This window comes from Leptopilina boulardi, unplaced genomic scaffold (genome assembly GCF_019393585.1).
Source record: "Leptopilina boulardi isolate dan_hultmark-lab unplaced genomic scaffold, ZJU_Lbou_2.1 LbouV2_224, whole genome shotgun sequence".
Lineage (NCBI taxonomy): Eukaryota > Metazoa > Arthropoda > Insecta > Hymenoptera > Figitidae > Leptopilina > Leptopilina boulardi.
In genome coordinates this window covers 2,762,596-2,774,937 of record NW_026137779.1, presented here as the reverse complement: position 1 = coordinate 2,774,937, position 12,342 = coordinate 2,762,596, and the positions used below count along the sequence as shown (strand labels likewise).

General features: G+C 29.8%; 1 protein-coding gene across 1 annotated transcript in view; it reads left to right on the top strand.

Annotated features, from left to right (window-relative positions):
- The window catches only part of LOC127279864 (uncharacterized), a 69,754-nt gene extending 62,580 nt beyond the window's left edge, over positions 1-7,174 (top strand). The window contains exons 4-5 of the mRNA XM_051302509.1: positions 4,777-4,963; positions 6,844-7,174. Coding sequence (XP_051158466.1) covers positions 4,777-4,963; positions 6,844-7,032 — 376 coding nt within the window. The 3' untranslated portion in view covers positions 7,033-7,174. The remainder of the gene's footprint in view (positions 1-4,776; positions 4,964-6,843) is intronic.
- The last annotated feature ends 5,168 nt before the right edge of the window (positions 7,175-12,342 follow it).

Genomic DNA, 12,342 nt, shown 5'->3' with positions numbered 1-12,342 from the left:
TGTCAGTTAGCGTTTTTTTTAAATATGTTTGAAACGAGTTAATTTTGTGTAATTATAAATAAAAAAGTGAAAAATGAGGCTGCTAAATTGATCAATGAATCAGCATTAACACAGGCAACTTTACTTGATACAAATTATATTGTATGTATTTGAATGTTAACAAAATACTTGCTGAACTTGTCATTATATTTTGTTTGTTTACATGTAAATATAACCTAAAAAAAAAATTAAGAAATTTCGTTTGAAATATATACGGCTACAATGAAAAAAAAATTATTTATATTTTTATTATTTTTATATAACTTACATCAAATTATTGCAATTCCTTTATTATTTCATTATGAAACATAATTGAAAACAAATATTTTAAAAATCTAAATTATACATTCGTATATAAATAAGCAAAAACTTACCAATTTTCAAATATATTTTCAAAAAAAAAAATTTTCAAAAAATTTAAGTTTTATTTAAAATTTTTGTGTGTAACTTTTTTTTCTTTACACTTTTTCTAAAATTATTATATATCACTTTACACTATTTACTATATGATAACAGCTGTCACTAGGCACAGCCATATTTTTAAAACTTCTAAGTAAACTGCTTTACCGCTAGAGGCGTCATAATCGGAGATTTATGTAATTTCGGATTTATTCTCATGCAATGGGTTCAGGCGAGGAAGATCGTGTCTTGACTGTGTTGCTACAGTAGTAACTGATATTTCGCATGGTTTCCTGAGTGGCGAGGGTACACTTGCCATGGCTCTGGATATTAAGGGAGCGTTCAACAACCTACTCCCTGAAGCCTTGTATGAGAAACTTGTTGAACTTGGTGTGCCGGATAGAATATTGAACTTTGTTGCCTTTTTAACCTCAAAAAAACATCTATACTTTGGATCCTTAGAGGAGGGATTCAGAGTATCAGGAGTCGGCGTTCCTCAAGGTGGAGTACTCTCCCCTCTCCTATTTAACCTTGCTCTTTCTGGAATTGCTTCAATACTGCCGAGAGGTGTTAAATTCAATATGTATGCTGACGATATCTTAGTATAAGTCAGGTACAAAAACATCGTCAATGCGCTAGAACTCTTGAAACAAACTGTACAATCTCTCACACCTTGGCTGCTGGACTTGGGTATGTCGCTCTCACTTCCCAAAACTCAGATATGTGTATTCTCCCGTTCAAGGGAAAAATTTGACAGGATTAATTTAATGTTGGATGAATTTTCAGTCCCTGTGCAAGATAACCTTCTTTATTTGGGTATTTTACTTGACCGTAAGCTTACATGGCAAAAACATATTAAACTTATAGCTCAAAAAGCCCAAAAGTCTGTGAATATCCTTAAGGCGATCGCAAGAATCTCTTGGGGTGCAAGCTCAACTTCCATGTTAATGGTTTATAAAGGTCTTACCAGGGCTCACCTTGAATGGGGTTGCCCTCTCTTCATGTTTGCTTGTTCTTCACATTTAAAAATCCTTGATCGTGTTCAAAATTCTGCAATCCGTGTTATCCTTGGTTGTATGAGTACTACCCCTCGGAACTTTTTGCTGGCTGAAGTTGATGAACCCCCTCTTTCTCTTAGAAGAGCTATGCTCTCTGAAAGATTTATTCTAAGAAATTACTCATGGAAGTTGAACCCCTTGATTCCTAATTTACAGTATCGGACTCGAAAAGCGTCTTGGCCTCAGTCAATAATAGATTTAATTCTAAAGACTTGCACCAATTAATTCACGAAATTATTAAATACACAATTAAAATTATAAATAAAGGCTCAGAAATTAGTTTTCTCTGGATTCCAAGCCATGTCGGCATTAACGGTAATGAGATTGCGGACAGAATCGCTAAAAATGCCCTGGGGTTTGATTTTGGTAAGTTTCAAGGAGTTCCAAGCAAGGATCTCCTTGACTCGATACGTGATGACTTTAGATCCTGGCACCGTGATACTTGGCCTCCCTGTCCTGAACTTGCTTCTGGTAATTTATATTTTAGGATGATAGGAAAAAAAACCCCCCGTCCATGGTTCAAAGACTACCACGCAATCCGTAGGCACTTGAACCTTTTTACAAGACTTAGATGTGGACACGTATGTACAAGTGAACACTTTGCGAAATTGGGCTGGCAAATTGATGCTACATGTGTATGTGGAACTGGACAAAAGAGTATCCTACACTATCTTAGAGACTGTCCTGTCCTCTCTGCTTTCAGACCATCTCTTTATTCGTATCTAACCGATAAAATGATAAATTTTGATCCTGACATGCCAGATCTCACGCCATTAATTTTTGATCCGGATCCTGGATCGGTTCGTTGTGTCGGGAAATTCTTTGACGGTGGTGGCATCGTCCTGTAATAATTTCAGTAATGGTCGACATGAACAAATAACATTAAAAGGAAAAAGAAGGAAAGAGGATGATTGGGTGTTGATTGGGGGATCGTTGAACTTCGGGTAAAATGGGTAGGAGAATGATGGAGTAATGAATTCTGTTTTTTTTTATTTTTTTTTTTCTATTTTTATTTGAACTTTTATTTGTTTATTTTTTTTTCTCTTTTCTCCTCTTCTTTTTATGAGCGACTGTATGGAAATACTACTACAGTCTTTAAGTGTTATTTATACAGTTAACTTATAATGAAAAGGGATTTCGGTTCAAACAGCTTTATGCTGAATGAGAATGCGCATCCTTTTCAATGGAATTATTTATTTGCATGCCAATTGAGTGAAGATATGATTAATAACTAATTTAAAGGTATCATTTACACATTTATATTTATTTTGTACATATAAACAAAGAAAGAAAGAAAAACCTTATAATTATATGGATTTTGTTGGATTTTAGTTAACTTTGAATAACAATTATAAATTATACTTGCGCTTACTCCGGCTCTCAATGTATGAGAACCGTGTTCTGCATATATGAATATTTCTATTTAAATTTCCCGCGCAATCTTGTTCCTTCGTCTGTCACGACAGTTATGTGCATTTGACTTTAATGTGTCAAGGCTGGACCATGCTACTACATGATTGGTCCTATTTAGATCTACTGGAATATTTATCTGGATCACTACATTACATATATACATGAAATATCACACAGAATTACACTGATGTATCAACCTTACGTGAAATGTATTGGCTATTTGTCCGACTTGGACAAGAGGCCATTTAACCAAAAGAAAGAAAGATTCTCATGCAATGCTTAACAAGCAGTGAGTGCTCCATGGAGGAATAGTAAGGAGACCGATCTCTGCGTTTGAAAATGTCAGAAAAACATGTACGACAAGTGCCAGGTTCAGTGCATTGTACTCTACTGGCCAAAGTAGTTGAGCATGCGCATTGGACCTCAATTTTGACAGATGAAAAGTGTGGTTATGCGATATACATATATGTCACAAAAAATCTTAGTGTTCAGTGTTTATTTTAGAAATTTTATTTACCATTGCGATATTGTATCTCCAAAATCATGTGCAAGTATTTAATAATGTATGCTATTGGAATATTTAAAGTGTCAATAAATTGAAGTAATTATTAAAAGAATAATGGAGCCATAGTAATTACAAACATATTATTTATTATGTATGTCATGAAAAAGATTTTTCTTACATCCTGACACACAGTACGACATTTTAAAATAAACAATAATAATTATTAAAATAATAACAATAATAACACATAACCCCTTCATCACAACACGCATGGAAGACTTGAGAAATATACGTCAGCCAGATCTCACTCGCACACTTTTTGCGAGAGAAAGAGTAGTAGTAGTAAAGATTGACGTTGGCATTTATACTAGCTTTGCGCCATGTATATCCAGCCATGACCTGGTATTAGCGAGAGAAAGAGACAGCACATGGCTAATGCGCATGCTCAACTACTTTGGTGGTTGAGTAGAATGCAGTGAAACTGGCACTTATCGTGCATGTTTTTCTGACATTTTCAGAAGCGCTACTATAGCAAGATCGGTCTCCTTACTATTCCTCTGTGAGCTGATTACACTAGCGTAGTAAAAAACATGTTATGTGAAAAGCGAGGTTTTTCACCCTTCAAAAATATTTTTTATGATTTTTTACTGCAATGTAGTTAATTAAAAACCATCCAATGTGATAACCATAAATGTTTACGTTTCGTTCACTGACAACATAACCTTACTTTTCACACAACATGTTTCCTACTACGCTAGTATAATGACCTTCTGATCAATAACGAGAGCGACAACTTCCGAACGTCACGCAGCAATAGCAGACGTTTCAGAATAAATATAATACAAAAAAAACATTGCTTAATAAATTGTGAGTTGACTATTTCGAATCACCTCCTTCTTCTTGTGGGGTATTGAAGCTTGTAAAATAAGGAAAATTTTGATCTTTAAACCAATTTATTTTGTGGAGCAGAAAAATGTGAATTTTTTTCATTATTTATTGTTGTATTTTATAAATAAATAATTGTTTTTACATAAAGTGATTATTTTGGACCTTTATATTAGTAAATATTATAAAAAAATGTATTATTTAATTTGGAAAGGTTATTCCGAAAAGTGATAAAAAAACTCATGAAATGGCACCTATATATAAGGAAGATGAGTCAGTTTGTACTCGGGTGTCTTAGAGAACGGATTTATTGTGACCTGACAAATAAATTGTTTAATTTATTACATTTATTGTGCTTGTTTTATTAAAGCCATCTTCTCACATATTTATACAAATAAATCTTTCTTTACATTTACTTATTGGAATAATTTTTTATTTTATTAACTCTTTCAAATAGAATTTTTTCTGATTTTTCAGTTCTTCCCAGATGAATGCCAATTCAAACGTGAATTTCACTTGTACATTAGGTTCTCCATTTTCTCACGAAATTGTACAACAACCTTTAAATTTATCTCAAAGGCAAAACAGGGAAAATATTGGTAACCTTCATCAATTACCAAGAGGAAGAACAGCTTTTCGGCAGAGTATGCAAAATTTAAATATTGTAAGTTAAAAATGTGTTTGTTTATTCTTAAAAAAGAATTTATAAGTATCTTGATGTTTAACTAAACGCATAAAATAATACTACTCGACAAAATTAATTTTTTTTCAGGCCGCAAGATTAAAATATTGATTACACAGTCCGACTAAATTTTGGCGTAATTCAGAACTAACAACCAAACTATACTTTCCCGAAGCATTTTGACGTACTGAATTCGAATCTGACCTCAGAAGTTTATGTGTTGGTTTACTTTCTAGCGGCTCATATTTTAGGTCATGTAGCATGAAGAGATTTTTTTTACAGAAAAGTCGTTACAGCTTCTGGAAGTATTATTCTTACTCTTTAAAATTTAAAGTTTCAAAATGTAGTTTAAAGTGTAAGAATAATACTTCCAAATGCTGTTACGACTTTTTTGAAAGAAAGTTATCTCTTGATGTTACATGCCTTCAAATATGGTCCAAAACTGTCTTTTTGTACTTTCAGGTTAAAATATCTCGAAAACCTGATGTGCTGGGTCAATTCGGAGATCAGATTCGGATTCAAAAAGTCAAAATGCTTTGAAAAAGTATAGTCTAGTCCTTTGTTTTGAAGTATGTCAAAATTTTGTCGGTCTATGTTATTAATCTGTAAATGAAACTTTTCCATCACGTCTTAATTTAAAAAAAAAAACAGTTAAAGCTTCAAAAACTAGAATTTTTTGTATTTTTCGAAGCATTTTGTGTTACTCTACGCAGGATATCTAACAACTTAAAAGAAAAATTCCTTCTCTTTTCCATTGCGTTTCCCGGACTTATATTCAATATTTTCCTGATGATGAATTACATAATATCATATTGGTTCACAATATTTCAATTTGATTGTTATTAATAAACAAAACATATATTATTACTGAAAGTTTTACTTGTTTTTTTAACTTGTTTAAGGGGTACGTCACCCTGAATGGAAACACTTTTTACGGTTTTAAATGATTTTTTTTACGAAACTGTTAATGATACAACTTTTTCATGAATTAATGAAATACATGTATTCAAGTTTTCAAAAAATCAATGAACATTAAAAAAAAATTTAATTGGCAGAGATATGTTTATTCTTTTGAGACCATGCTTTTTTTAACAGTGGGCATGATAACTCAAAAAAATATTTGACCGATTAACTTCAAATTGAAACTCAATTTTTTAATTATGTTTTCCACAGAGTGACGTAGGGTTTTTTTAATTGGTTAATTTAAAAAAATTTTATGGACTTTTTGAACTGACTACTTCGATTCCGAAAACAAATTTTATTTTTCAAAGTGCTACCATTTGCATAAAAATGTTTTAAATAAAAACGGCTATGTCACTCTATGAAGAATATATTAAAGAAGTTGTGTTGTAATTTTCAAGTCAATCGGTCAAATATTTTTGAGTTATCATGCTCACCATTGCAAAAAGCATGGCCACACAAAAAACGATATATCTTCGCCATTTAAATTTTTTTTTAATGTTCTTTGATTTTTTGAAAACTTAAATATATATACTTTATTTTATTAATGCATGAAAAAGTTGTATCATTAACAGTTTCGTCAAAAAAATCATTTAAAACCGTAAAAATTGTTTGCGTTCAGGGAGGCGTAACCCCTTAAACAAATTATTATCTTTATTTGTCAAGAAACTATTAAGTATTTTCAAATTTTTAGTAGTTTACCAATAAGGTCTTTTACCTTATAAACAAATAAATGAACAAAATTTTAGAAATTACAAAAAAGTTATTTTAATTAATTGATCAGAAATCCCAATTCTGGCTACGTGATAAACTACGTGTTGTAACATCCATTAGATGCTCACATTTTTTTCAATTACTTTAGTATTTACTGTATTAGCAATCAACATTTAATGTGTTTACAGCTTGATCGAAATCAATCCTTAAGCCAACAAAGAAGATCTAGATCCCGATCAAGATCCCGCAATCGTGGTATACTCAATTTGGAATCATCTCTAAATCTTGATGATAGAAGTTTTAGTGAAGTTATGTACAGTCTATCAGGAAATCTTGGTGTAACTGGAAGAAGCCTCAATGATCGATTCAGCTTTTAAGGAATAACTTTTAAAAGAACATTATATTTTGAATTAATATTTTTAGACACTGTTAAAGTTACGAAAATATTTTTAAACACATGAATTAATTTTCAATAATTTGTCTTTGTAGTATTTAAATCTAAATATATATATAATGGCAGTTTTTTCTGTTAATTTTCTGACACTCATTTTATAAAATAATTATGTTAAATAATTTAGAGCTTAAGGCAATAATTTAAAATTCATGCATTCTTTTAAAACAAACCAATGTTATATTGAATGTTATCGTTAAGAAGTTAATCTTAAAGGCTAACTTTTGATAATTAGCTCTGAATAAATCATAATTTTTAATTAATTAAAGTTTTTTTTAGGATTCTTAAAAAGCTCTTTATAAATTCAAAAATGTGTAAGACATAACACTCTTGTTAATTCGATTTTTTTATTTTGTACTCGTCAACTAAAACTTTTCTTAAATATGATTCTTATTTTGAAGTTTTGTTGTTTTGAAGTTCATAGAGGTTTCATTTATTTAGTGTCGACTATATACTGTTAACGAATTTTAGAAATTATAATATTAAAAAATAAGCAATGTAGCATTAAGAAGTTAAAATCCTTCTTCTTTCCTTGCCATTCAGCATCACAGTGTAAAAATAAAATTCTTTTCTAACATTATTTATTAAGAAGTTTAATTTTTTAAGTTATGTATAATATGTTACACTTTTCTCATTTAAAAGTATAATAAAAATATTTGTGTGGACAATAATTGATTAAATTAATTAGATAAATTTATAAATAACTTAAAAGTTGTTAACTTTAACATTAACTTGTAAAAAAGTGTGAACTAAAAAATTATTAGAATGATTGTTTATTGTACCTCAATTCTTAATTAATCCAAACTATTGTCATTTTTGTTTGTTTACGTTTTTAATTTTATTATTCTAAATAGTTTAGAAACACTTGAATTCTGTTAACATTTTAATTTCATGGTAAAAAATAAAAACCAATCCAGTGTAGTTTAATCCTACACAAAATGAAATATGTTAAAACAAGAAGGGGGACGGAAGGGGTCCTTTATGTTTATTTCATAAACATTTTGCTTCCTCATTTTGTGAAGCAAAAAATTTGCTTCCTCGTGGAGAAAGCTATGAATTTCTCTAATTCAATTAATTGATTTAAAACATTTCGAGTTAAAAACTGAAAATTAAATTTTTAAAATAAAAATTAAATTAAATTAAATGTTTTGAAAAATTAAGAAAATTGTAATTCATATTGGGTGTAACATATACTTTATATATACGAATCGATTCGTTTCAATGCAAGGAATTCAATTATTTTATGTATTAACTTGAATTTAAAAAAACACAAAATTTTTTAGCTAAAATATGAATTTTTAATTTTTATTAATTTTTAAAATTTTAATCATATACCAATCGATTCGTTTTCATGCAGGGAATAAAATAATTTCGTATATAAACTTGAATTTTAATAAACACAACATTTGTTAGCTAAAATGTGAATTTTTTATTTTTTAACTTTCATTAATTCTTTAAATTTCAATGAAATCTATACTTTATATATACTAATCAATTCCTCTTGACGTAAAGAAGCCGATTATTTTATATATTACCTTAAATTTTTCTGTTTAAAAATTTTTTCAATTAAAAAAAAATTTTTGGAAAAAAGACGATAAAATTTTTTTTGGGGGTATTTTTAAAAATCCTCCCGTCATTTTTGAGAGATTAATGTGATAAATAAGCCTACCAAATTTTATTGAATCCATTAAAACCTGTTAAAGATATCGTGTTCACAAAAACGATACACACACATCCGGACAATTGATCAGGATCTCATTTAACATGTTTCTATATAGAGGGAAATTTGTTTTCACCATTTTTAAAAATTTTATAAACGAAAGGACTACAAAGCTTTCTCCACGAGGAAGCAAAAAGGTCCGAGTATGTTTTTCTACAACTCAGTCATCGATCATCACTTTTCGCCGCCTCGCTGCTGGGTTGTAGAAAAACATGCATGAACATTTGTTAACATATTTTAGGAACTACAAAACATTTTTTAAGTTTTAAAAGAGCAAATTAAAGCTAAGAACTTAAAGATTGTGTTAAAAATTTTAATACTTAAAAATTGTTTTGTAGTTCCTGAAATATGTTAAAAATTGTTCGAGCATGTCTCAAACTTTTTTCTAACTTAAAATATCTTGTTTTAAAGTCAACATTAAATTTCCTCTCCTCGCACGTCATCCGTTCCAAAAATTTCCGACGGTAGTGTATTTCTGAGACGTGGTCCACCAACTTAAAATTAAAGGTCTTCCCTCCGTTTGGATTCAGCGATGTCGTTTCTCCTGTTATCAGATCCAGCAAGTATGGCAGAGTAAAAGGCGGTCTTTTACTCATGTATAATAATTATATCTATAAAATTGTAAAATTAGACATTTATTTTTCCTATATTTTTGTCAAAGTTATATCTCATTTAGATTGTTTTATCTTAGATCTAATTTACAAACATTAAATCAATTCAATTCTAAAATTGTATCCTCTAAATTTTACCGTAATTGATCATCGCTAGATTCTGTGGTTAACGCAAGGGGAAGAATTCTTGTAAATAATATGGAGCTTGAGAACTTCGTTTTGTTAAATGGCCGCTCTTTGAGTGATTCCCCCTGCAAGCTAAACATTCACTGGAGCCCAAGGCTTTTGTGTGGTTGATTTGTTTTGGTTCTCGACTACCGCGTTCCTTCTCCTCAACGACATATTAGTATTACCAGTTGACATTCTCTCCGACCATTTACGAATTCTAGTATATGAGAGATTCGTTTTCAATCGCCCCAGCCCAAAAAGTCAATGTTCTGGGATTGGCTTCATACTTTGGTAAATTGTTCTCCTATATGATAGTAATAAATCCCTAAAATATAAACTCATTAAAAAAATATTTGTAGAAAGTAGAGGGGTTGAAGTTTTGACGTTAAGGGTAACATTGTCATTTTCAAATCCGTATAACTATGACAAAAGTTTAAGGATTTTAATTTATCAATAATGAATTTTAATGCATTTTTCACGTACTTTTCAAAAATGTATACGAAATTTAAAAAAAAAATTTTTTGACCCCTTTTTTTAAAATCAACCCTTATTTTTCGATTTTCACCCCTTCGGGTATTTTTTTTTTTTTATTATTATTTTCATTGGAAAGCTGAGGTTTTTTCCGATGAGCTATGTAAATATGAAAATGGGACAACAATAATTTTGTGAGAAACAGAATATTAAAGTAGGCGGTGCCTACCTAAATCCTCAAAGATGATCTCCAGGTATACCCCTTATCGGCACCGCCTACTTTAATATTCTATTTCTCACAAAATTATTGTTGTCCCACTTTCGTATTTACATAGCTCATGGGAAGAAACCTCAGCTTTCCAATGAAAATAAAAAAAAAAAAAAAATTCCCGAAGGGGTGAAAATCGAAAAATAAGGGTTGATTTTGAAAAAAAGGGGTCAAAAAATTTTTTTTTTAAATTTCGTATGAAGATTATTAGATTTATCGTTTTATAATTTGGTACCAAAAAGATTATGTCTTCTTTAAGATATTCCTGCCAAAGATATCTTGATACTAGCAAAGATATTAAGAGTAAACTTTATTATCATATCTTCTAAAAAATGATTAAATATTTCTAATCATTATTAAATATCTATTTATTTGTCATTTTAAGGTAAGAATCTGACTGAATATAGTTACAATTTTTCATAACATAGCAAAATTATTATTTTTGACCAAAGGAATTCCACGTGGACATTTAAGGGGGAGGGGGGGTTATCCAAAAGTCCACGATTGTCTACGAGGGGGGAGGGTCACAAAGTGATCAAAAATTGTCCACGTGGTATATGGACAACCTTAACAATCGCCAGCTTCAAAATTTCCAAAGCGTATTGAAAGGAATTTTTATGTAATTTTTATGTGAGAAATTTAATTGATAAGTATAAATTTTAATTTAAATTTAGTTAAAAATAAATTTTTTTGGAAAAATAAAATGTTTTAAAAAATTATTATTAATTTTTTAATATTATTTACAACTTTAAAAATAAAAGAATCACATATTTAAATTAGTTAAAAAAGTTACCCCAGTTCAAAAAAAGAAAGATCAAAATCCATCAACATGTCCCCCAAGTTATAACATCTTTTGTGAATTAGAAAGCTCGAAATCAATTCTGCCCGGTAAAAAGCGAATAATTGAAAAGAATTCATAGTTCCAATTCTGTTGAATAAGTGAATGTACGTTTTTATTCAATTCCTCGATGAAGCAAAAAAAAGTAGAAAAATCTATTCTTCTTAATTGGCTTGGCCAAAATTTATAAGGGAATAGTTCCGATTGTGAGCACCCATTTGTTTATGGCTTATAACTTTTAACCAAATGCATATTATGAGACTTGTATGTATCAGTGGCAATCTAGAGGCCTTAGGTAACTGTTTAAAAAAACTAAATTGATTCCTTCAATTGGAATGATTTTATTAAAAATTTAGTGAAGTAATCACTTTTAGTGAAAAAAGTAGTACCCGGTTGTGGGCACCCTAGGAGAATCCACAAAAAAATGAAAAAAATAAAAGAAAACCACCGTAAATGAAATGAAAATGATAATTGCTGAATAAGACGAGATATTCCAATTACATTCCTAAAGTATTCCATTAGAATATTGGGAATATTCTAAAATAATATTCCATTTACATTCCAGGAGCATAAAAATATCGACTTTTTGAAATAATTTTGAAATGGTGCACGAATATTTGGATATTTTTTAGGATTACTACTGAAATATTTCTTTAGAATATTGTAAGAATATTCCATTGAAATATTTTGGGAATATTCAAATAAAAATTTATAAAAATATTATAATATGACTGAGCCTAAAAAAAAATCAATTTTCTTCAACCTCAAAATTTTTACTTAATTAATTAACTATTAAGGTTAATAAAAAATGATATGTTTTATAAACAAATAAAGTTATCGTAATTCTGACGTTAATAAATGAAAGTTAATATAATTCCGCATCCAACGAGTCCTATATAAAGTACGTTGGATTTGTATATTGTTAATAAACAATTGGCTAACATAGCAATTGTTTATAAATAATCCTCTAATCCAAAATAGTCCATATAGGGCAAGTTGGATGCGAAATTACGTCAGCTTTCAATTGATAAGGGAAGACTGCCGGTTGTGGGCACCTTCCGGTTGTGGGAACCCCTACGTAATTTTTGACAGCAAATAGATATTGCTGATCTGAATATGGTCAAACTTGTATGTTGACAGTACACTGTTTTTGTATTAAT